This window comes from Parus major, chromosome 4A, assembly GCF_001522545.3.
Source record: "Parus major isolate Abel chromosome 4A, Parus_major1.1, whole genome shotgun sequence".
Lineage (NCBI taxonomy): Eukaryota > Metazoa > Chordata > Aves > Passeriformes > Paridae > Parus > Parus major.
In genome coordinates, this window is record NC_031772.1 from 17,383,505 (window position 1) to 17,409,575 (window position 26,071).

Below are 26,071 nucleotides of genomic sequence, written 5' to 3' on the forward strand. Positions count from 1 at the left end.
ACACACCAAGTGACCTCAGCCATTCCTCATAAGAGTCCATCTAGACCTTTCCCCATCCTCGTGGCCTGCTTTGTACACTCTTCTCAAAGCTTTTTTTTTTTTTTTTTTTTTTATATTGAACTGCCCAAAACTGCTCAAAACACCGGAGGCGAGAACATCCCAGTACAAAGCACAGCAGGACAATCATCTTCCTGCCTGGCTGGTGATGCTGTGCCCGGTGCCCTCCAGGACAGCCCTGATCCCTCTGCAGGAGGAGCCACCTGGGCAGCTCTGGAAGCACCTACAGGAGTCAGCCCCATCAAAACCAACCTGCCAAACTGCTGGACTGAAATGGGTTTATAGCAATGTACACCAGCCCAGGACTCACCCCATTTTTGCTGGACAGATGCTGAAAATAAATGAAAGTGAGGCAAGAACACATCATGACTAACTGCACATAGGCAGGGTATTAAAGGAGATCCCTGTATATAATGTTCTGCTTAAAGCCAAAATGTACATCATGTGATCTTCCAAAGCTTAGGCCATCCTAATAGGAAATATCCACAGACCTCTGCTACTCTGACACACCTGGAAATAATGGTCAGTGTGGAAAGATGAGACTGAAGACACTTCAGTTCTCCCCAAATACAACTCCGATTTTGCTGTGTTTCAGCATTTTATCACATGATAAAAGATGGTGGCCACATTCAGAGGTGGCTTTTGCTGAAGGCTTTTGTGCCTGGAATGACAGTGTGGAATTTCAACTCCTAAAACAGTTTATCTTTAAACATTCCACAGCCTTTACAGCAAAGCATGGACGCTTCACCTTTGTGCATGTGACCCCATTCAAAATCCTGTAAAATGATCCCAAAATGCTGCTAAAAAGAAAGACTTAAAGCAGTCCTGTTTTGGAAAATCTGATAGAGGATTAGTAATGGCAATAACACAGTCAGCTCTGCAGTGGAACCAGTCCTTGCATCAGAGAGGCAAAACTCTTGTTCTGAAATGGGCTAAGCAACACCAGCTTCTCCTCACCCCATCCCTGTAATCAGGGCAAATCCCCAGTCTAAACAAGGCTGAGAGATAACAAACTGGTCCTTCAGTAGGGACTTATTTGTGTACAAACAATCGTACCCTGCCTTTCTCACAATCCACCTCCTCCTCCAGCTCTTTGCATAGGGAGCACTGGAATCCTCCCCCAGTGAGGCCATTCCTGTCCTGAGCTCCCAACGAGGACAATCTCCCAGTGACAGCTTCCACTTGGCTCCTGGTCATTACCTTGTAATTTCAAAAAAAAAGAGCAAAGCAAAAAACTGAATGCAACTGTCACGGTGTGTCCACAGCTGATTTAATACATAAAGGCTTGATCATGCAAATATGAAGCCCACTAAGCAGTACCAATTTGGTAAGGTTTGGCCAAAGAAGCCACCAGTTTCCAAAAAGAACTGAAAGTGCAAAAACTGGCCACGTGTAAAATCCTTGCACTGTGAAATTTGACTTGCATATGAGAAGAGATTCACCCATTTACCTTTTAATCACTCTGAGCAAATAAATCCTTTCTCACATTCCCAACTCTTAACATTGAAAAAAAATACTTGGACAAAAATTCAGGAAGTTGAATTGCAGAAATCCCAAATGCATCATTTATAAATATCTATTTTTCCCCTACCTCATAACCAACATTCACGCACTGGAATGTTTTAATGGAAGAAATGCAGAAAACATGTAAACAGCTCATTAACATCCCATAACTTTACAGTTTGAAACGCCAAGGAAAAAAGAAAAGGCAGTGGAGAAGCAGCTACTGAAGGCCACATTTGCTGTGGGGCAGCGTTGTAAGGGAAATACACAGCTAGAGCAAGGGAAAGAGTTATAAACTGTGCTTCAGTCACACATCCTGTCTCCCTCCCACATGCTCAGAGAAAATATGGGAGTAAAGAGAGGAGGCAGAGTCATCAGGAAAGCACAACTATTGCTTCATGCAGGCACTGGGGAACAGCGAGCCTTGCCCGAGGCGTGTAAACCTCGGCTTCTCTGCTGCCTATTCCAGGAGCACTGCTCATGGGGAGATACCAGCCTTATCGGGACTGCAAAAGAACAAAGCTACATGAAATCCAAACTCTCTTCCTTCAAATCCTGTCCCCCTGTATCCTCCCTTCACCCAGCTCCCCGCCCGGTGCTCAGGAGCTCCAGCACACATCTGAACGGCTGCCAGCGGAGGAAGCGAGCAGTTTCCATACACACATCACGCCACAATGTGGGAATTCAGGAAACAACACAAGAAAAGGGTTCCTAATAACTGTTCCAGCGTGCTCGGGCCAATTTATGCAATCACACAAAGGTCACGGTGGTTGTGCTAAAAAGCACAAAAGATAAGCGCTACAACGGCAACTAATTCAAAGTAGGAGAATAAATCTCGGGCTTAGGAAAACCTGGAGTTGCTCCACCTACAATTTTTTAAGAGGTTGTCCTTCACATTCTTTAAAATTCCTCCATCTTAAAGTTCCTCCCTCCAGGAATGGCTGTAAGTCTGCCGCCCTTTGTCCGCAGCAGCTGGAGCTCAGGAAGCTGCTGATATTATCCCTCCTGTACAGACACACCAGAGCTCAGCTCAGCATCCACTCAGCACAGCGCACAGGGGCCTCAATTAATTTCCATGCATCTCTGATCTCGGGCCAGTTTAACAGAATTTTTCTTCTTTGCATGTAAATATAAAGGGTTAGCCACACTCAGAAGTGGCATTCAGCTCTTAGGGCCAGATAGAACATCCTCATCAAAGTCAGGGTTTTTTTGGTCTATAAAATACATTATTGGGCAAAATAACGACCCTACAGTAAACAGACAGTCATACAAGAAGTAGTTTAAAAAACCTAAGAAAAGGAGCTGAGGATGTTTGCCAGGAATGACAGCAGGAGCAAGGAACAGGCATTTCTGGAAAGGGAGAGTGTATTTCTTGTCACAGAAGCCGAAGTCAGAATCCCAATGGTTTGGGTTGGAAAGGACCTTAAAGCTCATCTCATTCCATCTCCCTGCCATGAGCAGGGACACCTTCCACTATCCCAGTTTGCTCCAAGCTCCATCCATCCCAGCCTTGGACACTTCCAGGTCAATTTGACAGATACTCATCGAAGAAAAGGAAGTGAGTGAACCAACACATTTGGGAATACAGACCAAAAGAAGCCAAAAATATTCCAAACCTTGTAAAAATCACAAGAAAGGTGTGGAGAAAGCACCAAGGTACCAGAAGGTTGAGTGGTTGATCCAAAGTCAGGTTGAGAGTTCAGTCTGCACTTGCAGAGGCCCTGCCTTGCTGCCCACATGTACAGTGAGCTCAGACATGCAGTTCTGCAGCTTTTGCTGCTGTTTTATCACCTGGTTTTTGCACCCAGCACCTTCAGGGTGGCCATGGCCATCTTTCAGTCATATGCAGAGGATTTGGTGCTGCTGCCACATCCAGCCCTGAGCTGTGACAAATAAGGCCTGAAAGGCTCCCTTGGGTCCTGCCATTGAGTGTGGCTGGAGAGCAACTACGATTTCTGAAGGCAAACAGAATCAGACAGACGAGAGATTGAGGCATGAAGTACATGAGTTACCATTCACCAAGATGGCAAAAGTGGCTATTCACAGACCAACAGCACCTGAAATTAACACCATCAAACTTGACATGCGTGGAACTGCTAGAAAAATTCTACTCAAAACACACGAGCAGGAACAGTTACACACTACTTATTCCTCTGGCCTTCACCAAGTTAACTGCTGTGCCTTTCTACACAAGTGTATTATTTTACCAATTTTATACAATAAAACTTTGATGACCACACATTTCTGGGAGGGAAGTAATTGATATAGAAACCTCTGCAAAGGCAACTTCATGTCCTGTCCCTTCTGTGATTTACACTGTAACACAGCCCCAGCTCAAAGATTTTTCATGCTGCTGCGTGTAAAGAGTTTTAAAAGTCTGTCAGTCTGGGAGGTGCCTCTAATGGGTTGTAACTCAAGTGCAGCGTGGTTCCTGGGGTGAAGAAAAGGCCTGCAAGGAAGGGGGAGAAAAGGAACAGCTTACCACAGTGAAATGTAATATAGAGGTCAGCAGCGACATGTCACCCTTGAGGTGATTGATCAGGTACCACCTGTAAGGAGAATTATTCTAATTGCTGAACCTTGGCCCTTCTCTGTGCAGAACTGCAGAGGAGAGCTTTGTATCCAGGAGAGTGGTAAACAACTGCCAACTACAGAAAAACAAATGTTTCAGCTTTGCCCTAAAAACACTCACACCTCAGAGCCTTACACTTAAATGTAATTTGGGCAAAGTAAGTTTAGTCTGGACAAAGTGATTTCCTTACAAAAGTCTGTTCTTCTCACAAAGGTGGACCTGTAAGCCTTTAACTGATGTCTATTATATGTTAACAACCTTGATGCAGGGAAGTTGACCACTCCCTTGCTTCTCTGCACTCTTACCTCTCAAGTCTCTTTAGAAAGAGATGTGTCTTTAAAATCTGCTAGAATTAATGGAAAGATTCCCTCAACTTCCAATGGATTTGGACCAGAGTGAACTGTTAAGAGTAAGGCATGGAGGCACTGAACTTCAGCACAGTATTTGTTTGCTCTCAAGGACTAAAGATTGTGTGAAATTACAAGTGAACGAGATGTACAGCAGGTTCTGCAGCAAAACCCAGACCTGCTAATCCTGATATTCCAATGACCATAAAGCCTAAGAGGTGACCACCATGGCTGATTTGATAGCAAAAAAGCCCAACCTCTTCAAAGCCCCCAGGCCTTAAAATGGTACAGCCACATTGATAAATGCCACAGGGATGGGGGACAGGGGGTGATCTTTGATTTAAAGCTCTTGTAACTCATCTTTAATGCTGATGTCAGAAGCAGACTCAGAAGTGAGAAAAGAAAGAGGCCAAACCAACATCAATTTCTGGTTTTGCATTGCCTGGGAAGGGTAAAGGCATGGTCTCAGTGAAACACTGAGTGTGCCATGTACATGCAAGAGCTCTGCTAATTGCAGGAGCAGAACCATCTTCTCCTGCTACAGAGAAGCTGTACTGAAGAATAACCAGCTTATTCTGAACATGAAATTAAAGAAGAGACATGAAAGGAGAAAAATATGTTGGATACAAAAAAAACATATTGAAATAAAATAGATTAATTTCTCTTAACTGCTTCAAAAAGTGCCAATTAGAATTTTTATGAATTACATAGATGTGCTCCTAAAAACAGTCTTTCCCCTGTAGTAAACTACAAAAAGACTGATAATTAGAGAGAGCAAGATATCAAGTTACAGGTAATTGATTAACATTTCATTTTCATGCAAATGAAAAACTAAAAATAGAATTATGGAACAAAGTCTGATTAGATTTTACAATCAATTTCAGAAGCTGCTGCTACATTCTGAAAGAGCACCAGCACTCTCTGCTGGTGATCTTTGTTCAACAGTTATCAAGAGAAAAATGAGGGATGAAAGTACATTATGTTCTTGATATGAAATGCCATTTTTGTTTTAAATGGATGATTAATTAAACCCCAAACAATCTGGCAAACAGCAACTCTAGGAGCTAGCTGTGCTTTTGGAAACAATACAGTCATTAGTAAGAACTGCATTTACTCTGGGCAATCATCACTCACTGGAATAAATTTCACTGTCTCAAGTAAACATCTGATGTAAATGCTTCTCTCAGCAGAAAGCACTTCTGTGGTGCTGCCACACAAAGACAAGCTGGTGTGAGAAATTCCCATGATGCCAAATCCCTTGGCTCCACCCTGACTTTCCATCAATTTTTGGACTATGCCAAGAAAAACAGCTCTCCTTAAAGAAGTCCCAGCACAGCTCCAACACCTTCCCCAACGGGAGCCACAGTGGGAATGCTGCTGTGTTTTCATCAAAGCAAACCTGCTCCCAGCCCTGTCTCTGTTCCACCCTTTGCCAGGAAGCTGGAAAAGCTTTGATTCCCTCTCCCCAGGATGCACCCAAGCTGTGTCTCCTGGGTTGCCTTACACACCTGAGCCAGAGGTTACACATGGACAAAGAGGCAGCAAAAATAAACCCCAAGCCAAGCACCTCAGTGCCAGCTGTCCCAGCTCCCAAACTGTGCTCGGATCAGGCACCAGGAAGAAGGGTTAAAAACTGGCAAATTGAATCCGTGTACAGCTCATGGAAGTGTGGGAAACAAAAGAGACAATGTTAAGGACAGAGTATTCATTAGCAAAGGGCTCAAGTTTCTTGGCTTCTGCCATCTGCTTCCCAAAGGCCATTTTTCAAGGTAGCTTTTTGTTCTTCAGTTTTGAATGTAGCTGAAGAAAGACATCCTATTCCTACTTAGCTAATGAACTAAAAGCTCAATGCACATTCAATGGCTTAAAATATTTTGTCTTTTTAACTCCCTGGGGACAAGGAGGGAATGCAATGTAAGAGGCAGGGGTTTTTCTCCTGGGATTTGGATCAAATTTTTACCTGACACAGCTGACCCAAAAACCTCACACATCTCCATAAATATTCATTTACTCTATGGTATGAAATACATAAGGAAATCCTGTGCTCACAAAAAAAAATACATGAGACTTCAAAATGCTGTATATATCTGTATATTATGTGCAGCAAGATACACAGCCCTTTTGACTGTATTATGAAGTAAAAATTGTGAAGAACAGCTCCTGAATTAGAGAAACAGCTCAGAGCCCTAAAAAGAACACACTCTGTGGTAAAAATAAGTGATTTTTAGCACAGTCGTAAGTCAAAGTCAGGAATAATTGTTCTAACGCATTCTGCTCCTGACAAATCTCAAATTTAGAAGAGCTTCACATCTGCTGAGAGTCCCAAGGAACTTTTTAAGCATTCAGGGATCACTGACACTTGGCAGAGCAGGACAGAGTGACAGCCAAATGCCAAGCACAGCTCTGAAACACTGCATGAGGAACAGACATTCCTGCCTAAGGGGGCAGAGCAAGTTTCCCACTGCAGAGAAGGACAAGAGTTTTCAAACCTGAAGTTTTCTACTCTTCAAGGAATTTAATATTTGTGGACATGACAGGATTCAGCCAGAGACCAGTGATCTGCAAGGAATGAGAAGATGCTCAAAGCCTCGAGAACCTGAACACCTATTAAATTAACATGATTACTTTTTTAATATTATTAACTATACATGCCAGACTGCTCTTAAATATTCCCTTCCCACATTCCTATCCACACCTTTACCTTTGTGCCATAGGAATTCCATATTCAGCTCTGCCCCTTGATCATTAATGCAGACTCCTGAGCTTCAGACTTCAAAGCAAGGCAGGATTAAGAGTCACAAGCTCAGGACTGGGACAGCATCAAACCCTCCTTGTGCAAGAACCTCTACCTCGTGTTCAACTCCACAAACACCTCCTTCTGTCAGGACTGGGAAATTCAGGGATTTATGTGGAGCTCTCCACAGATTATGTTAATAAGGGAGCCCAACAGTGCCTCATCTCCTTCCAAACACTGGTAAATGAAAGGAAAAGGGAATGTCTCCTGAGGTAAGGGAAAGAAAGATGTGAGTGCTTCCTGCAAGGAAAGAAATCAAAGGCTTCATTGTGTGGAAATGCACTTCTCCAGGAAAACTCTTCTCCCTCTCCTAAGCAGAGGGAGAATGTTCTTAGGGAACCCATCATCATCTACAACCCTGGTGGTGGTTTCATATTTATTCCTGACTTTTCTATTTTTCCCTCTCACCCTCCCTCATTCTGCTGCTCAAAATGTCAGCACTGCCAGCTTCCTCCTTTCTGCAGGACCTCCCCTGCCATGTGCAGCACTCTCCCAGTACCACCAGCATTACTGGGAGCTCCAGCCATGCCTCATTACTCAGAGCTTCCAGCAAGGAGACTGACCTACAGTTAACACAATACAAATGAAGAGATTACAGCACAGATATATCAAGACAGACGTCTGTCCAAGACCCTAAGGGACTTTGGGGCTCATTTTGATGTAACTTACAATCAGAACCCCTTTGAGTTAAATTTGAAAATTACACCAACTTGGCCAAGATCAAGCCCACTCAGGCAGAAAGGCAGCCTGAGCTTTTTCAGCTTCATTTGTAACTGATCTCATACCACCAACTTACAAGGAAATGACACAACACCACAGTAACACAGGTACAGTCCCTTTAGTGGTAAGAAAGCTGATAGAGATCACCAGACTCAGGAATTTTCATTGACAATATGGTCTCCACCTGTTCTGAGTTAGCCGCTGCAATGGTACAGCGGGAAATGCTGCTGTAGAGACACACACTGCCCTCATCAGCCTCGTGACCCCTCATGAACACTGGGCTAAAGTGACGGTAGATGGTGTTACAGAGCAGAGATTTACTTGTTGAGAAGGTGAACTGCAAAGCCAAACTCAGAAATGTCTCTGCTTTACAAGAAGGTTGCAATTAGGTCATTGCTGAGCGCTGGGTAACCACAGCTCCAGAACAAAAATATTCCCACAGAATAACTCAGATGTGACAGCAGGTACTTGGAATGAGAACAAGGATCTCATCCACGTAGTCCTGCTGTTGAATTATGTGGATAAACAGTGATCCTGATGTAGCCAGCCCCCAGCAGGACACACAGCTGTTGGGATACACAGACCCAGTTTAGCACAAGCAAACTAAATTCCCAAACAGGAAAGCCCATGTCCAACTTTGATGAAATTTGACAAAGAGCTCAGAGCAAGTTTCAGGTCATAATTCTATTTAGGTCGTGGATTAACTGGATCCAGGCCAAAACCTTTTTTTTAGTATCTTCTGGACTCCAGTCTGAGCAATGTTTCTTATTTCCAAACCCTGTTTCTGCTAAAATGCTCCATCAGATCTATCACCAACCCTGCTCAGCTCAGGCTGGACATGTTGGTGAACACAAGATCATTATTGAAACAAGGAACTTCAACAGTACATTCTCCAGGTTGCTTTTGGTCACTGAGACTCCCTCCCTTGGATCCTGCACATGGAATTACCTGTCCTTGGGGCAGACAGGGTGGGAGAGGGGAGATTTTCGGGTTAATGGGATACTGTTGTGATCAGGGATTATGTTACAAGGCCATGCCTTTGCACACTGCCTTCTTTGGTCTGGCATTTCAGTTTACAACTGGGGATTTCTCCTAATTAGATTGTACTTTTAATTATTTATGGCCTATATTATCTGCAGAAGCTGCCCAAAACCTAAGCCTTAATAAGGATAATCGGAATAATCATGTTTTTCTCTCTTTTGTAAAGCACCTTGAGCCTTGCTGATGAGAAATGCTAGGATGTGATTAGATGCTTAATGAAAAATTATCATAAGAAAGTGGGATAAAAATGAAAAATGAAGTAAAATGGAATTTTCTATTTTATACTGCATTAGGGCTGAATTAAGAATCATTTATTAGGGGAGATTTTAACCTGAAAACTGAGTGGGGATCTTCTTTATGCATGTTATGATGGGAGAGTGCAGGTGAGGATGCCGAGGAGCAGAGTTGGGGCCTGGATGTTGAGAGAACAGCCCCCAGGAGCCGGAGATCTGGAAGCACTGGGCCATCCCACCATGAGCAGCCAGCCCTTGGCTGGTGCCAGCACCAAGAAAAGGAATGGGTGTTCAACATCACCCCAGTTCCTGTGCCCACCACAGCTTCTCCACGCTGAAGATTTGACTTTCCAGAGCTCACCTTCCCCAAGAAGTATCCTGGAACTGAGGCAGACGGGGTTTGAGCTGCTCAGACCGTGCGGCAGAAGTCACGGTGAAATTTATGGCCCTGCCTGACTCAGTCTGTGAATGAAATCCTCAATCCCTCAGACCGTACCGGGGACGGCCGAACCAAGGCACGGATGCAAAGCTTTCAACCCTTTCTCGACTACCACTTTTCATATTTGCTCTCTCGTACATCAAAGCAGGAGGATTTGGAGAAGTTTGTGTTGAATTCAGAGCTGGGGCAGGTGGGGGTGAGCCCCTGCGGGCGGCTGGGGCCGGCGGGAGGAGAAGGGCAGAGCCGGGACCATCTCTGGAGGCTGGGGCAAAGGCTGCGAGTAACAAAACATCCCCGGCACCACCTGCACCTGACAATGGAGCCGGAGAGAGGCCGGACAGAGGAGCAGGGAAGGCTCCCCCACACCCTCAGCAGCCCCCGAGCCTCGCCGCCTCCCCACGCCCAACCTCCCCCAGAGCCCCGAACCGCGCGGGGCTGAGCCCCAGGACCGCCCCACACCACCCGGGCGAGGAGAAGGAGATCCCCGTGAGGGCAGCGGGAACACCCGGCTGCCCTGCCCCGCCTCGGGGGGCCCGTCCCGGGCGGTGCTTGAGGGGACAGCGCCGGCCTTTCCCCGCGGCGGGCGGCGGCCTCGCCCCGCGGCCGCGCCCTCAGCCCGCGCAGCGCCCTTACCCCGCGGGCCCCAGGCCCCGCGGCCGCCCGCACATCCATCCCGGGCCGCTCCCCGCGGGCTGCCGCGGCCGGCACGGCGCCCAGCCACGCCGGGCAGCTCCGGCAAGGGCCTCCCGCCGATGCCGTGGGTAACTTTCAGCAGGCGGCTGCAACTACAGCGCCCGGCATCCCCCGGCGGGCCGGCGAGCGGTGCCGGCCGGGAGCTGTAGTTCCGCACGGGCGGGGGAGCCGCCGGAGGCCTGCGGGGAGGCCGAGGGAAGCACAGAACCACCGCGGCTGGAAGAGACCTGTGAGAGCATCGAGCCCAGCCTGTGAGTGATCCCCACCTGGTCAGCCAGCCCGGAACGCTGAGTACCACGTCCAGTGGTTCCCTGGACACTGCCAGGGATGTGGGCTCCACCACCTTCCTGGGCAGTGCCTTCCGACGTTTAACAACCTTTTGCGTGGCGAAATTGTTCCTAATATCCACTGATATCCAACCTGAACCTCTCCTGTTTCTTGGGAGTACACCCCGATACCCTGCTGTCAGGGAGTTGTGCAGAGCCAGAAGAGCCCCCCTTTTCTCCAGGCTGAGCTCCTTCCCCAGCTCCGTTCCCTTCCCTGGACATGCTCCAGCCCCAAAATGTCCTGTCTGAAATGAAGGGCCCAGAACTGAACCCAGCACTGCAGGAGTGGCCTCACCAGTGTCCAGTCACTGTCCTGGTCCTGCTGGCCACACCACGGCTGGGACAGGCCAGGTTGCAGTGGCCTCTTGCCCACCTGGGCACACCTGGCTTACATTCAGCTGCTGCTGACCAACACCCCCAGGGCCTTTCCCACCAGGCACATTCCACCTCCTCCACCCCAGCCTGGAGTGTTCCATGGGGTTGGTGTGGCCAAAGGATTTAAAATCTTTACTTTTTATTGCACCTGGCTCTCATTATCAGCCCCCTGAACCTGCTATATCTATTAACTTTGTTCAGTCATAAGCTTTCTGCAACAGTTTTGCTTTTAATCTTCCTTCCACAGTGTTTCCTACAGGGATTATTCCCTGCCCCATAAACTCTCCACAAAAGCAATAAAAATGTAAAAGTGAACCTGTCAAAGAAGTATTAGCAGGCAAAACTTAAAGAAAGGCCCTGGAAATTCTGTCACTGAAATACTCAGCTGCTGGCCATCAAGTGTTCAGCTCCTGCAGTCTCCTGTCTATGTTTCATCTATTTTTATTTACAATTTATTTTTATTTAAATTAAATTAAATTTATTTAAAATTTATCTCTGGCCCTGCTGTGCCCATGCTGAACACAGAACAGTACACAAGACAAACCAGGTGGAAAAAAAAGGATATTTTAGAGATGTGGGTAGAAAGCATCCAAAATCAGGTAGAAAAATGTTTTAAAGCAGAGATATCTGTATGTAACAGAGCAATTTTACTGCTTGCTGTGTTTAATTACAGACAGCTTTGTTTTGCTGCTTTTGATAGAGAGAGGAAAAAGCCAGCAGAGAGAGGTAGTGGCCACACACCAACCTTCCACTGTAAACACCCAGAAAGAAGGGCTGGGGGAAAGTTTGTTATTGCTCCATGGGAGTCCAGCAGCACAGGGACACAAGAGTGACACAAAAATGGGCTGTGCTGTCACGAGGCCTTGTTGGCCAGAGCCAGACAAGGAGGATCTGTTACAAGACGTGGTGGAATGTTTGTTTTTGTAGTACTGGGTTTCCAAAATCCATGGTCTTTTTGTGGCTGACAAGCCCCCTCCTTTCTTTGCCTCGTTCCCGCAGCTGTCGGAGGTCTGCACCCCTGCCTGGAAAACATGAGCACAACACAGCAAAAATGTGCATCATTTATGTGCCATCAGACAATGCTTGGGAGAGTTACAAAGGAGGGGAGGAAAAAGAAACCACAATGCTGCAGTAATTTGCATTATTTCTACTTTCTTTGCAAGACTCACTTCTAGTGTTAAACTGTAACAAGTATGTATTTCATAGCAGCTTTACCACACTTCACCTTTATTGGGTTTTAATTCACACCCCCTCATGACCAGGTAAAATTTGGCAGAGTGTGTCTGTTCTAACACATACTTTAATTTTGTTTTGACAATATTTCATATACAGAAATTATCTGAAAAGCAGGATCTGTGTTGTGAGCTGTTGCTTACCTCAGGGATTCTCCTCCACGGTTCATCCTTAATACTTTGTGCTGTCCCAGAACCTCCTGAGAGCACCACTGCTGGGGATTATAAACCAGGATCAAACCAGGGCCCACACCACTCACTTTTCCTGGATCCAGCAGGAAGATCCACAAGCAGTGCCTCTCCTCAGAGCAGAGCTGTGACCAAAGCCATAACCCAAAGGCCAGGCTGAGGCTGGAGAAGTCCCAGGTTTGGTTCTGAGCCACGCTGTGCACACTTTTGGGCCCTGCAGCAAGCACAGGAGCCAGCACAGGTCAGCTCACGTGGAAAGGAAGCTCCAGGCACTGGAACCACCTTGCTGGGCCTTCACTGATAGCACCTGCTATTCTGCCACATCCTGAAGCCCACACACAAACCTCAGTGCCCAACTGTGCAGTTTTACCATGCTACCTTCAGTGCTTTTAGGACCACAAACTTGAACATTGCACATTCCAATTCTATTTTCTTGGGATTTCCTTTTTGCCTGCCTCAGCCTTGACAATTCCCAAATTAAATACATCAGTTGCCCACGATGAAGCAAGTTCTCTAGATGACAAGCACTTCAATTTGCATTTTTCTTACTTGACTTGCACATTCAAAATTTCATCTTACTTTATTATGAGGGTCACTGAAGTTTTAACATAACAGCACAGCTGTGGCAATTTACTTCCTTACCAACCAAGTTCACTTTGATGATGATTGGGTGCTTATAGAGCCACTGGAAAAACATAAAGGAGATGTACAAATATTGTAATTAGAGCAAATAGGAAAAACCCCCCTCAAAATTCCTGATATGCAAATCAATCTAAAAATCTGAAATAAGGACAACATACAAACTGGGAGCACTTTAAATATGTTTATTCAGCAGCTGTTACAACCAACCTCCAAAAAACTGGAGTCCCCTCTGGTTTCTGAACCGTGTCAAGTGATGAAAATGGCTCTAGGATGGAAGCTGGACAGTGCACTCCTTTCTGAGATATATGTCTAACAGGGATTAATCTCTTTGAAAAGGCAAAATATAAATATATACACTCTAAATTCACAACAACAGCTTCAACTCACTACGTTAATTCAAGTGGGGTAACAGTGGACAAACCCACATCATGTAAACTGCAGTCAGAAAAATCTCTGCTCTCTCCTGCTCCAAGGTCCCGTTCTGGTTTACATTCTGGGATCTGCCTCTGGCAGAGCTGGAATACGGAAGCGCTGAAGTGTTGGATCTCAGGGGCTGTGCACGGGACCGGGGCGTGTTCTGCTCTCTACACGTTGCTCAAGGCATCCACACCAGGGAGAACCTTACCTGGGGACAGATAAAACACAACAGCAGGGTTAAGGATCTTTCTCTGCTCAAACAACTTTGCAATGTTCAATGAGATATAATTCCTAATTTAGCTTTTAAAATTATAGGTTGAAAATGGAAGAGTTTGGCTCCACATTGACCACGGTGGATCCGTGGACCTGCTCTGAACAGTAAATCCACCCGGAGCACAGCTGCACTCAGATATCAGCAGAGAGATTCCTAACACAGCCCAGCCATCAATCCTCAATTAACAGTAAATGGCATCTTTCTGTCCATCTTTCTCTGCTAGGGCCAGATCCAAACACCCAACATCCTTTTCCATTAAATTTGATGGTAAACAGATTTTTGATTGGATTTACGGAGTTGCTGCATACTTTCTTAAATCCCTAAAGGCATGTAAAGAGAATTCTGGGGAGTGTAGTGGAAAATTTAAGAATTAATTAAGAGAAAAAGCCTCCTATGAGTCCCAGATCTTTAAATAACTAAAACACCCAGTTTGAGACATTTACATGTCTTTTCCAACTGGTGGAATCAAAGAATATGCTCATCTTTGAGTACAAGGGACTATATTAATACAGTTCAACATTTCTAAAGCATTTTTAGCTTTTTGTCCTACTTTAATAATGAACAGGCACCACTCTGGTTTTGCCTTTCCTCAGAAAAATATCCTTCTAATGCCCAAGCTGTGGAGCAGGGCTGAATTGTAACACTGTTCACAACTCACTAGTTTGCTAGGTTTTCAGGGATTTTCCCCTCTTTTTTCATCTTCAGAAGCTTTTCTAATTAGCCAGACTTCCGTTACATTTAAAAGATCACACACACAAACCCATATTTTGGGCCAAAACTTAGACAAGTTTGTGCTTTTGAATACACAGCGTTTCCTTCGAGCCATCTGCATTCTTTCCCTTCCCCATCACTCCCTAGGCAACAGAAACAAAAGCTCTGTCTCCCACTTCACTCCTGGAAACAGCAGCTGCAAGGCAGTTTATTGAAGTTTCTCCTCTCCAGAGGAGTTGACAGCATTGGATAATTTACACACACTGGGAAACGGCAAATTACCAGAGGAAATGAAAAGTCGTTTAGAGAACAATGGAACTCGTTACAAGAATACCGTCAATCCTCACCATTTTGAATTCCAAGTACCCTCGTGCAGGTTTGTCCCTGAGCACTAGAGGGCCCCCCAAAACCAAGGGAATTCCAAACAGGAAGAGGAGACTGCTGGCAGGAATTCCAGACTGTTCTGATAAGGTTTCCCTAACAGAAACTGGACATTTTAAACAGGCTGGTTGGCATATCCTGAGGGATCAGTGACAAAATCCAGCTCACTCTCGTTTTCTATCCCAGTATTTTTGCTTTGTGGGAGAGGCATGCTGTGCTGTTTGCAGGAATATTCAATTTTCCTTCCTCCCTGAGGGCTACAGAATAGCAGCAGAAAGAGCTTGTGGCTCTAAAGCTACATGTAACCAACTCCACATTCACATCTTGACCACCAACACACCGCAAAGCACCCAGAACTCCACATTTACTCAAACAAATGAAGATAAAAGAGGATTTACCCTCTAGCAGCTCCAGGCTGGCACCACCTCCTGTGCTGACATGGCTGACTTTATCCTCAGTGTTCCACTTGGCACAGCAAGTAGCTGTATCTCCACCACCTGTAGCACAAACAGAATCCATGAGACACACAGGAAATTCAGATTTTGTCCAACTGAAGGCCCACACTGAAGGACAGAGGAGAATGTGGAGAAAGGAAAACACTTTGACCAGTATTTTTAACACAGTGCTGACCAGCATAAGCTTCCTTTGTGCATTTAGAAAACCTGAAACAAGCACATCTACTTACCAATAATGGTGATGCAGCCTTTTCCAGTTACTTCTACCACTTTGTCCATCAGGGCTTTGGTTCCTTTGGAAAACTTGTCCCACTCAAAGACCCCAACTGGACCGTTCCACACAATTTGCTTGGCCCTTCCCACAACTTCAACAAACTTCTTCACACTCTCAGGGCCACAGTCCAGGCCCTAAAGGAAGTGAGAGAAGGCAGAGATACACTCACTGCTGACCCCCAGCTCAAATCACCCATGCCCAGCCTGAAGCTTCCCCCTCGCCCCAGACATAAAACAAGAGTTTCTCTATGCATGGACAGATTTGCCAGCAGCTGCTGCAGGAGGGTGGAGTCTGGGGTGGTATTTATCTTCCTAACACAAATAAGTCAATTTTAAATCAATGTCAGATTCTTGAAGCCTTAGTTAGAAAACTTTGCCAGCCCTACTTAAATTCCAGTCAAATAAAAGCGATTTCTACTGCATTCAAATCTGCAAGCTGGGAGAGGAATTTTGTTGTTTTAATCCAAATCTCACATTAGCTACTTTAGACTTCAAAATTCAGAACAAACAACAGGGCTTCAATTTCATTAAGCCAACAAACTCTACACAGCTTGACTGCCCTCAGAAACATTTGCCAAGGCTCACAATTACACTTTCTACTCCTTTAAGAGGTAGATCCTTACTGTTCCTGCTGTTCCCACCCTGATCCTTACTGTTCCTACTGTCAGTCCCTTTCCCATCCAAACCTACCATCCAGCCAGCAGGAATGCCTGAAGCCACTGTGGCCTCCCCAGTCTGTGCATTCTCATCAAATTTGTCAGCAGTGATGAAGTCAACAGGCAGAGTGATCTTCACACCATTCTTCTCTGCCTTGGCCATCAAATCCTTGACAATTTTTGATCCCTCTTCATCAAACAGAGAGTTGCCAATCTAAAGGAAACATTTGGGAAGAGTAAGAGAGGTGTTTGCTTAGCTCCTGGTTATGACAGAAGAGAACATCAGCACCCAAATTGCTCAGATAGCAATTCTGGAAAGATTGTTTTCTTAAATCACATGGAGAGACATAGCAGCAATCTGAGTTTTGCAAAGGGATTGTCAAGTAATTTCTCAGTGCTTCCTACTTTTGCAGAGAGCTGAGACAGCCTGTGCTCAATCCCAGAACATATAAAGGGCATTCAGACCACATTCTTCACTAGGAGCAGACACAGAATTGTTCTCCTCGTACCTCCATGTTGTTGAGCACTTTGAGGAAGGTGAATGCCATCCCACCACCAATGATCATCTCATTGACCTTATCCAGCATGTTATTGATCAGCTGGATCTTATCCTGAACTTTGGCTCTGGTCAGAGAGAAAAGAAAAAAGAATGAATAATGAATATTGTGACTATGTATATCAAGGCTGTTCTAGAGAATTATCCAAAAAGAATTGTTGGGAATGGGCAAAAAGAGAATTTCTCAAGTTAGCAGGCCAGCATTAAAATTCAACTTACTAGAACATTATTGAGCCCTCCATTTGTTCTTTGCTATTTAAATATAAACCTCATTTGGCCCTTTAGAGCCTGACTTCCCCTGACTGCCCAGCCAAGTTAATTCACCTGATGAAATGCACCTTGCAGAGCTGCAGTGCTGGACTGGGCACACACATGATGAAAACTGGCTGTAATTAAGTATTTCTGCACAGGAGCAGTCACTTGGTTGTGCATCACCCAGTCCCTTTGCACACCAGGTGCTGGGGCAGGGCAGAGCCCATGCAGCCCCAGCAGGGCCCCGTTGCATAATGAGAGGGCAGAGTGAGAGGTCGTGTCAGTTTACAGAGTGCTGAGCCTGAGCACTCCTGTACCCTGAACTGGGGGGGAAAAGGTCACTGACAATGCCTGGGCCATCATGTGGTTCTAAGTGCTCCCCTGGCTCATCTGGGCAAAAAACTGCCGGGGACTGTCTCAGTTTGGGGAACATCAGAGGTCAGCAGAGACAATGAGCAGGCAGATTGTATCAGCACAGGAGCAGATGTATCAGTTAGCTCCTCTCTAATCCACATCTCAGAGTGCTACAAATCTGAACTGCAGGTACACTTGAAAGGAAAGCACTTGCTGCTTAAACCAAGCCAAAACATGTCATTTGTTAGGGGAGTTAGAGAAATAGTGTCACAATGTTCTAGAGTCTCACCCTCCAAGAATTGCCAAGAAGGGTCTCTCTGGACTCTCTAGGGCCTTGGCAAAATAATCCAGTTCTTTCTTCATCAGGAAGCCAGCAGCCTTCTGAGGCAGATTGACACCTACCATGGAGCTGCAGAATTAAAGTAAAAAGTGAGGCAAGGAAAAATTTACATGTGGAAGCACCCCCATGTCTCACAGCTTTACAAAGCCAACCCTTTAGTCAGCTGCAGCAACGGGAACACCAGCATGAAAACATACACAAGGGCTTTGTTTTCCTGGTTTGATAAGACAGCTGTACATGCTTCATTTCTGACACTGGTTTTGCACAGAAATATTGATTTGCAAGACATTTATCAGCTCAGCTAGTGATCCAAGACACTGGAGGACAAATTAAAAACAGCCAAGAGCAGAGATTTCTTCTTCCAAGAGGACCACTGCTATCTGCAAGTGCACATATCTAAACACACTCCATGAAAATAATCACTCTGAAGCAATTAATCTTTTGGAAAAGAAGGCTGTTGTGACTGCAGAACAATTTATACAAGCTCTAAGCAAGTAATTTTTAGATCTTCAGAGTCTAAAAAAAGTCAATGCAAGTCTTAAGATCTTGTTTCAGCTTTCTCCTGTACCCAGAAGACAAACGTGAAAGAGCATACACTGATGAAAACTACCTCCAGTAAATCCACTACTGAGGAACAAACACATCACAATGATAGTGAGATAAGCCTTAATCCTTTCCAAAAGGAAATTAAAACTCCTCAAGGGCAATATTTGATGTGTTTCCATGGCAGATATTGTTCTGCCTGTGGAAGGGAAACTGGTACCCACCTGTGAGCTCGGTGCGCAGTGCCAAAAGCATCATTGATATAGACATCTCCCAGTTTGGAAAGAGAGGCTCTGAAAGCCTCCACTTTTGCAGGCTCAGCCTTGATCTAAAAAGAGGAAGAAGGACAAGTTTGTACCTTGAGACTTTGTCTCTGAATCTAAGCTCAAAGTCAGCTATTTGATTCATAAACCCAAAGCAAAGGTCAGTTTGAGGAACTCATCAGTTCATCCAGTAGGTCACTGTCTTCATTTGCTTTTTCCCAGTCCAGCAGGAGCAACAAAAAAGTAAATGGCTTAAATTCCACTTTAAAACTTTAAACTCCCCTAGACTGCTATTGCTGAAGACTGTTCCCATTTCTGAACTGCAGCACCACAAACCTTTCAGTCTCTCTCCAACAGATTTCCAGTGCTGTGAACACAGGTAGCACAGGACAAGCAGGAGGTGTGGAGAGACAAGGCAATGCTGAGATCAGGCAAAACATACTCCCTCACTGAACAAAGCAAGCAGGGTTTCCAAGAGATACAGGTAAAAGGCTGAGCTCCTGAAGGGCTGTTTTAGCCACTGCATTGACGAACCCTTGTAAAAGGCCTGCACACTACAACAGACCACAGTGAAAGCAGCCAATGCTGGAAATGCAGAGATAAATGTAGTGTGTAGTGAGTAAGAACAGGCAAATCTCTGTTAAAAGACTCCTCCAACCATCCTACCAAATCCTCCCAGGATGGCCTATGCAGTTCAGCTTTCCTTCCCATCAAAAAGAGACAGCAGAGCTCACTAGGGCAGCAGGTGACTGCTCAGAGGAAGCTGACAGCCACTTGCTGTAGAGGAACAGCCCAGACTGGAGTCAGGCCAGCCCCTCTCAGAGGGCTTTTCTGCTCATCACCCCACAGGAGGCCTCTGCCAGCACCCAGATGTGACACCAAAGGGACAATGGCAGGAAGGCACTCCATGAGATGGCAGCAGGGTTCAGCACAGCTTTGGGGGCCCTTTTTAGCAGAGCCTGAGCAGGAGACAAGTCCAAGGGACCACACAGATTCCAGAACAATGCTGCCAACTGCTCCTTCACTCAGCAAACTGCCCAGCTGTACAGAGACTAAGTGCTCCAGTGAGAACCAGAGCCATCTGTGTGTGAGCAGAACACAAGAGGCTCTGACAGAAGGAGCCACTACCACTGCATCTGCTTTGGAGAAACAGTTTAAGCACCAGTCAGAAACCTGCAATCCTGTATTGCATCACTGTTTCCATAGCACTGATTTTCACCTGTGCTAGAAGATCCAGCTCTGTCACTGGCACCTCCCCTGTTGTGCTCTGCAGTGTGTGCTTCCATATGCACACAGCCAGCTAAATCACCTGGGCATTACAGAAACACACAAAAACAAGGGACTGTATCCCGGAGAAAATTAAATTCTTGCCTCATTCTTCTCCCTGCCACTGTACCTGCAGTAGCACAAAGTTCTAGCAGTGAGTAATTCCAGACTTCCATCTGCACAAGCTCACCAACTCACTGCTGTGTTCCTATACTGCAGGAGTCCTGTGTCAGCCCATAAAGGGCACCAATCTGTATCAGCATTCCCTCCAAGCACTGGATCTGAACAGAGCCAAGGCCTCTGTGAAACCAGCGGGGTCACCATCGCTAAGAAAAGCAGCTGTCCGGAGCAAGCACTCTGCTGACCTTCAACAAAATGTCAGAGGTGCAAGGCAGCCTGGTTCTAGAGAACTACTCTGAAGAGCAGGCAGGCTTAGAGGAGGGTTTGATAATTCCTGTGCTGCAGAAATATTAGCCATGTAACCCAAAAAAGAAGCATCATTCTTAGTGGCCTGGTGGCAACAAACTCTCTCCAAATTGGTTTTCATTTCAGGCATCCAAAACTGAAGCCTAACAAGCAGCAGTTTCTTGCACAGCTCTATTTTGTTTCTTTCTCCTTTTTTGACAGTCATCTATAGCCTTTCACTTGAGCTACTTCATCTTGGAAATTCACTGTATTCCACTCAAACTTTTGCACAACAGTGGGACACACTAAAGATCTCTGACATCCTGTTAAGAGCAGGCTCACAATCAGTGCTTTAGAGAGGCTCCTGGTCAATCTGCAGCAAAGAGCAGATAAGATCAGAGCAGTCAACACATGAAAGCCAGACTTGAAGTTTCACCTTGTTCCCTGAAGCATCTTTGCCTTTCCCTTCCTCTTCAACGTGGAATCGGAGGTTCTCTAGCAGGATGACTGAGCCAGCAGCAGGATTAGCACAAGCCTTCTCCACCTCAGAACCAACACAATCCTTCAGGAACAAGACCTCCCTGCAAACACAAGACACACACACTGTAACCTCACCAGTGACTTGCTAGGGGAAAGAAAAACATCCAGGTCCCCTGGCAGGAAGGGGCTGATGCACACCAGACTGCTTTTCCACTTTACCTGCCCAGGAGTGCCTTCAGCTCCACAGCTACTGGGGCCAAGGAGAACTTGTCAGGCATGGGGACACCATCCGGGCGACCCAGGTGACTCATGAGAACCACGGACTTGGCCCCATGGTCCAAGCAGTGCTTGATGGTAGGAACAGCTGCCTTGATTCTGTAATAGCACAGAAGAACTAATAAGGAATCAATTAGAGTTTACCAGGCAAGCAGATTAGTACCACTTACACATGAGCCCTGGGAGTTGTCCCTCAAAAATGACAAAAGAAACAGAGCACAAGAGCTGGACAAAACAATTCCTTTAAAGCATCAACAAAATTCTCCATCCCAGCCTGTTTTCATACATTTCACTGTTATCTTCCAATCAATAAAGGACATGGAATTAAAATGCATTTTGTAATCTAATTTCTGCTGATTGCTCAGCTAAGAAATGCCAGGACACACCTGAACACTACCAGGCTTCCTGTTTACTCTGGAATCCTGCACCAAGAGAGAAATGAGGAGCAGTGAGCACCTTGTGGTGAACGAAATTGGCAGACAAACAGGGCAGGACATTTGTCATCACTGTTTCTAAATGGTCATGGCCAACTTAACAAGTTTAAGATCTCTAAAATAAGAGATTTTTTTTTCCACAGCAGCCACAGTGAGTATCAGCCTTGTAGTTAAATGTAGTTTGTTAATAACTGCAGGGGCTTTAATTAAAAATTGTTGGACTTTCTTTGACACCTTTAATATTCTGGTATGAACAATGACAACTTAATCATGATAATGTTCCAAATATTGGGGTGAAGTCAAAGACACAGCAGACTTTGGGGCCTCCATTTGGGATGGAAATTACAGCTCACCTCTGATTGTTGGTTATTTTGTGATCCTTCATTGGAACATTGAAGTCAACCCTAAAAAAAAAAACAAAACCAGAAGCAAAATTAAATATTCAATAGATTTCTTTTATTACTTACTGGTTTTATTTAATTTTAAATGCTCAACAAATGAGTGAGGAAACCTGCCAGTAAAGGTGCTGGCTAGAACAGTAGTTTTACAATTCAGAGTCAGATGTTCACGTCTGCCCTTCTGACAAGTTCCATTCTGAAATCAATGTGTTATCAGCCATTTCTGCTTGTGATAACACCACAAAGGGAGAACAACCACTGCTAAAATAACTCAGGAAAGCTGGGCCACCAATACATCCTAATGCTCAGGAGCAGCAGTAATGCTGAGCAGGAATTTTATTTTTAAACAATATGATTTCAGATCCCCAACAAGGAACATCCAAAGGAAAGGGAACGAACAACAACTAGTGACCTTGTGCTCTCTAATGAGGTTTCTGAAATACTGTGGTCAGCAGGCAGTTCAAGGAAGCTTTCATTTCTGTCCTTTGCAGCTCTAATCTCCCTGCAGTGAGTACTGTGGCTTATCACATTCTCCCTGGAAGACCTGACTTGGATCTTGAGGTAACTTCCTGGCTGGAGCCAGCTGAAGGGCTGGCAGGGAGGAGTTTCAGCAGCCCATTCTCCTGGCATCCCTTGTGCCCATGTGCAGGAAGCTGCGTTGTGTAACCGCGGAGGCAGAAATTGCTCACTGAGCTACGGGAGGGAACAGCCATGGCAGAGAGCAGAGTGTGCATCCCTCATCGCTCTATACATTAAAGAACATCCGAGTTCAGCAAGCTGAATGAATCCCCCTGCAGCCCACTCAGCACCTGAAACAAATGGGAAGAAGGACAAAAGCTGCCAGCAAAACAGGAGTAGCTGAGCAGAAAGGAATTGAACTGGCAGCCCCACAGCACAGTGGTCGAGTTCTAGAAGGGGCAAAGAAAAGCACCATTATCGGGCCATTATCCTAAAAGGAGAGAATAAAACAACAGTTTGCTTTACAGAGCCGTCAAAACTACAAAAAGAAAGGTCCAGCTCAGCCTTCTTCCCCCCTGCAGACCATTGAAATCTGAGCTCCCCTGAGCCCTTTCTCCTCCCCATTCTCAACTTTTCCTGAAGCTTCGGCATTAGGAGACCCGAAGCAGGATGTGAGTACACCAAAATTACGATGAACATGAGGAGAGAAAGAAAAGGTATCGATTTTAGTACTAGTGACAACACGTGGTGACTCGTTTCAGAGAGGTGAGATGCAGGCACTGAGCCTGGCAGTTCACCTGCTATGTTTGGGTAGCCCCTCAGAGAACAGCAAAATTAATTAATTAGCATTAATTAAGGGAGACTTTGAGCGGGCAAACCCAGCCCATCGCCTGGCAATGCACGGCTGCTCTCTGTAACATGACTCAGAAATGGAAAAAAAAACAGTCAGATGGCCAAAAAAAGTCAGGTACAGACTTCTACCGAGATAGAAAGATCTTTTGTTATACCAGACTTAGAAAGTGCACGGAAATCCTGAGCAAGCTTCTTCAGTACCGGGTACACGGGCTGGTTTCTGATAATCAAATTTTTAGGGAACTAGTTCAAAACAAGGTTGAAGAGACAAGGGGGGAAAAGAGCAAGTTGTCTAGCAGACTGGGAATAAGAAGAGCTATATTTTTGCTATCCCTGCCTACTGACAGGGTAGATAACACACACGCAGTAGCCACATGACAGTGACCTTGAACAAATTACCCCAAAATAAAAGTATTTCGAGCAGGACATATCACGAAGTACCTTGGTGCCCTTATCTCCCAGGATTTGGCAACAGTTCGAACATTAGGCTTTCAGGCACTTACGTTTTATAAATAAGCTATGAATGCCTACTTTAGGGTTTCAGACCAGGATGTGTTGAAAACCTGCGGTGACGCCCCATCCCTGGAAGTGTCCAAGGCCAGGCTAGAAGAGGTTTGGAGCAACCTGGTCTAATAAAAGGAGTTCGTGCCCGTGGCATGGGGCTGGAAAGAGATGAGCTTTAAGGTCCCTCCCAACCTAGGCCATTCTGTGATTCTATGATTCAATTCCTACTACGAAATGCTGAATTATTATTTGTATTCGTATAGCTGGGCAGAGCCGTATCTTCACTTTTTATTGCAATATTTTTGAATTCGCATTAAGGAAAAAAAACAAATAACTGAAAAATAAGCATTTTTGGGGTAATTCTCTGGAATAAAAGCACGGCAGGCTGGCTGGATTTGCTCTCAAGCCGCCTGTGGCCGCCACACGTGCGAGCGGGGTGATCCAAGGCGGCAGAGCCGGGCCGGGATTTACACCGTGCCCGGCCGCCACGGCCCCCGCAGGGGAGCCGGGCCGGCTCGATGATGATGCAGGAGCTTCTCCAACACCCAGCGAACGAAAAAAAATGAAACTAAAACCGCACAAGTCGACACGTGCCGGGCTCGGGTAAGGGGCTGCAGCCGGGGGGCACCGGCCCGGCCGCAGCGTGGAGGATGGAGCAAGCCGGCCCTCAGGGGACACGTATTCCCCCCGCAAAGTCTCACCTCATGACGACGCGCTTTCCCTTCACGTCCACCTTGTCCAGGGTGAGTTTGTTGGAGAGAGACATGTTTGCTGCCGGTCGGAATCACCCCACTCCCGCTCAAACCGCTCCGCTTCGCCGCCTCCGCGTTCTGCCGCAGCGACACCCGCGCCGCCAACACCCAGCGCGCCTCGCCCCGCCCCTCCCGTCAGCGATTGGTCCGTGCTGTCCTCTCTGCATTTCTATTGGTCGAGCCTCCTGTCCGTCAGCAGACATCCCGCCTCTCGGGGGCGGGGCTGCGGTGCCGGCCCCGGTCACGTCCCACACGCAGCCGCCGCTCCCTGAGGGCGCCGGGAGTGTGCGGTGTTCTGTCCCTGAGCACCGAGTTAACGGTTCCGCACCTTATCTGAGGGAAAATCACCCATAAATGGTGTCTAAACGTGCGTCGGCTGGTGCGAATCCTTCAGATGAAGGGCAGGTACCTCACGGCTGAGCCACAGGCCTGGGGCAGGCCAGGCGCTCACTGTAAAGAACAAGACAAAACCCGGCATATTTTTAAGTGACCTACATAAATACTTCTCAAGACAACTGGGGACAAAACAACTGTTTGAATGGATACACCTTGCAGCAGCATGGCTTAGCAGAACCACGGAGTGTTTTGGGTTGGGAGGGACCTTAAATATAATTTCGTTCCACCCCTTGTCATGGGCGGGACGCCTTTCACCGTCCCAGGCTGCTCCCAGCCCCATCCAGCCTGGCCTTGGACACTTCCAGGGATCCAGGGGCAGCCACAGCTTCTCTGGGCACCCTGTGCCAGGGCCTCACCACTCACACAGGGAAGATTTTTTTTCCTAATACCTAATCTCAGCCTACTCTCTTTCAGTTTGAATCCATTCTCCCTTGTCCTGTCACTCCAGGCCCTTGCAAATAGTCTTTCTCCCTCTTTCTAGTAGCTTCCATTCAGGTACTGGAAAGCCACAAAGCCTTCTTTTTTCCAGGCTGAACAATCCCAGTTCTCTCAGCCTTTCCTCCTAGGAGTAGTATTCCATCCCTCTGATCATCTTAGTGCCTCCTCTGGACTTGTTCCATGTCCTTCCTGTGCAGGGGTCCCCAGAGCTGGAGGCAATCCCAACCCTGCCCTCTGTCAGGTCAAAGCCATTCCCTGTTTTCCTGTCACTCCATGCCTTCCTAGCAGGTTGGTGATTGCAATCAAAAATCCCCTGCCCCAACATAGGTGCAGCCTCTAGCAGAGGGCAGTGGGCTTTGCATTGGGTGACAATAGCAGAGTGCAATGCACTGTACTGGGTGAAAAAGGAGCTCGTGGTCTTTTGTCTTTTGCCCATAGGATAGGCCTTTCTGTTGCTGACAGGGTTATTTTTTCGCCACGTTCACAAAAATGTACAGACACCGCTGAGGAAAGTGGTGGTGACAAAATCAGTTCTCTGCTGACAGAATGGTGCTGGAGAGCCCAGGAAAGGGCAATAGAGCTGGGTAGGGGTCTGGAGAGCTCAGTCCTATGAGAAGCAGCTGGGGGAGCTGGCAAGGCTCAGCCTGGAGAAAAGGAGGCTCAGGAGGGACCTTGTGGGTCTGCACAACTCCCTGACAGGAGGAGGCAGCCAGGTTGGGGTCAGGCTCTGCTCCCAGGGAACAGGGACAGGACCAGAGGAAACAGCCTCCAGT

At 46.3% G+C, this 26,071-nt stretch overlaps 2 protein-coding genes across 2 annotated transcripts in view; both read right to left on the minus strand.

The window, feature by feature from the left end:
• Nucleotides 1–10,426, minus strand: part of AMOT (angiomotin) — a 60,215-nt gene extending 49,789 nt beyond the window's left edge. Inside the window, exon 1 of the mRNA XM_015626576.3 lies at nt 10,340–10,426. The gene's annotated coding sequence lies outside the window, so the exon portion shown is untranslated. The remainder of the gene's footprint in view (nt 1–10,339) is intronic.
• A 2,902-nt stretch (nt 10,427–13,328) lies between these two features.
• Nucleotides 13,329–24,579, minus strand: PGK1 (phosphoglycerate kinase 1). The gene is made up of 11 exons (XM_015626321.3): nt 24,414–24,579; nt 21,853–21,903; nt 21,009–21,164; nt 20,746–20,890; nt 18,600–18,703; nt 17,782–17,901; nt 16,840–16,954; nt 16,365–16,544; nt 15,632–15,809; nt 15,345–15,443; nt 13,329–13,788 (listed from the first exon to the last, which is right to left on the minus strand). The coding sequence occupies exons 1-11, from the start codon at nt 24,476–24,478 to the stop codon at nt 13,748–13,750; spliced, it is 1,254 nt and encodes a 417-aa protein (XP_015481807.1). The 5' UTR covers nt 24,479–24,579; the 3' UTR covers nt 13,329–13,747.
• Nucleotides 24,580–26,071: the final 1,492 nt, after the last annotated feature.

What these genes read in the sequence shown, in the direction of transcription:
- PGK1 (XM_015626321.3), bottom strand. Translation starts at nt 24,478, where the DNA reads ATGTCTCTCTCCAACAAACTCACCCTGGACAAGGTGGACGTGAAGGGA. An exon ending in TTCTTGGCAATTCTTGGAGG is followed by an intron (nt 16,955 to 17,781) that starts GTGAGACTCTAG and finishes CTCTCTGACCAG; the next exon opens with AGCCAAAGTTCAGGATAAGA. An exon ending in CAGCCTGGAGCTGCTAGAGG is followed by an intron (nt 13,789 to 15,344) that starts GTAAATCCTCTT and finishes ATCTGTCCCCAG; the next exon opens with GTAAGGTTCTCCCTGGTGTG.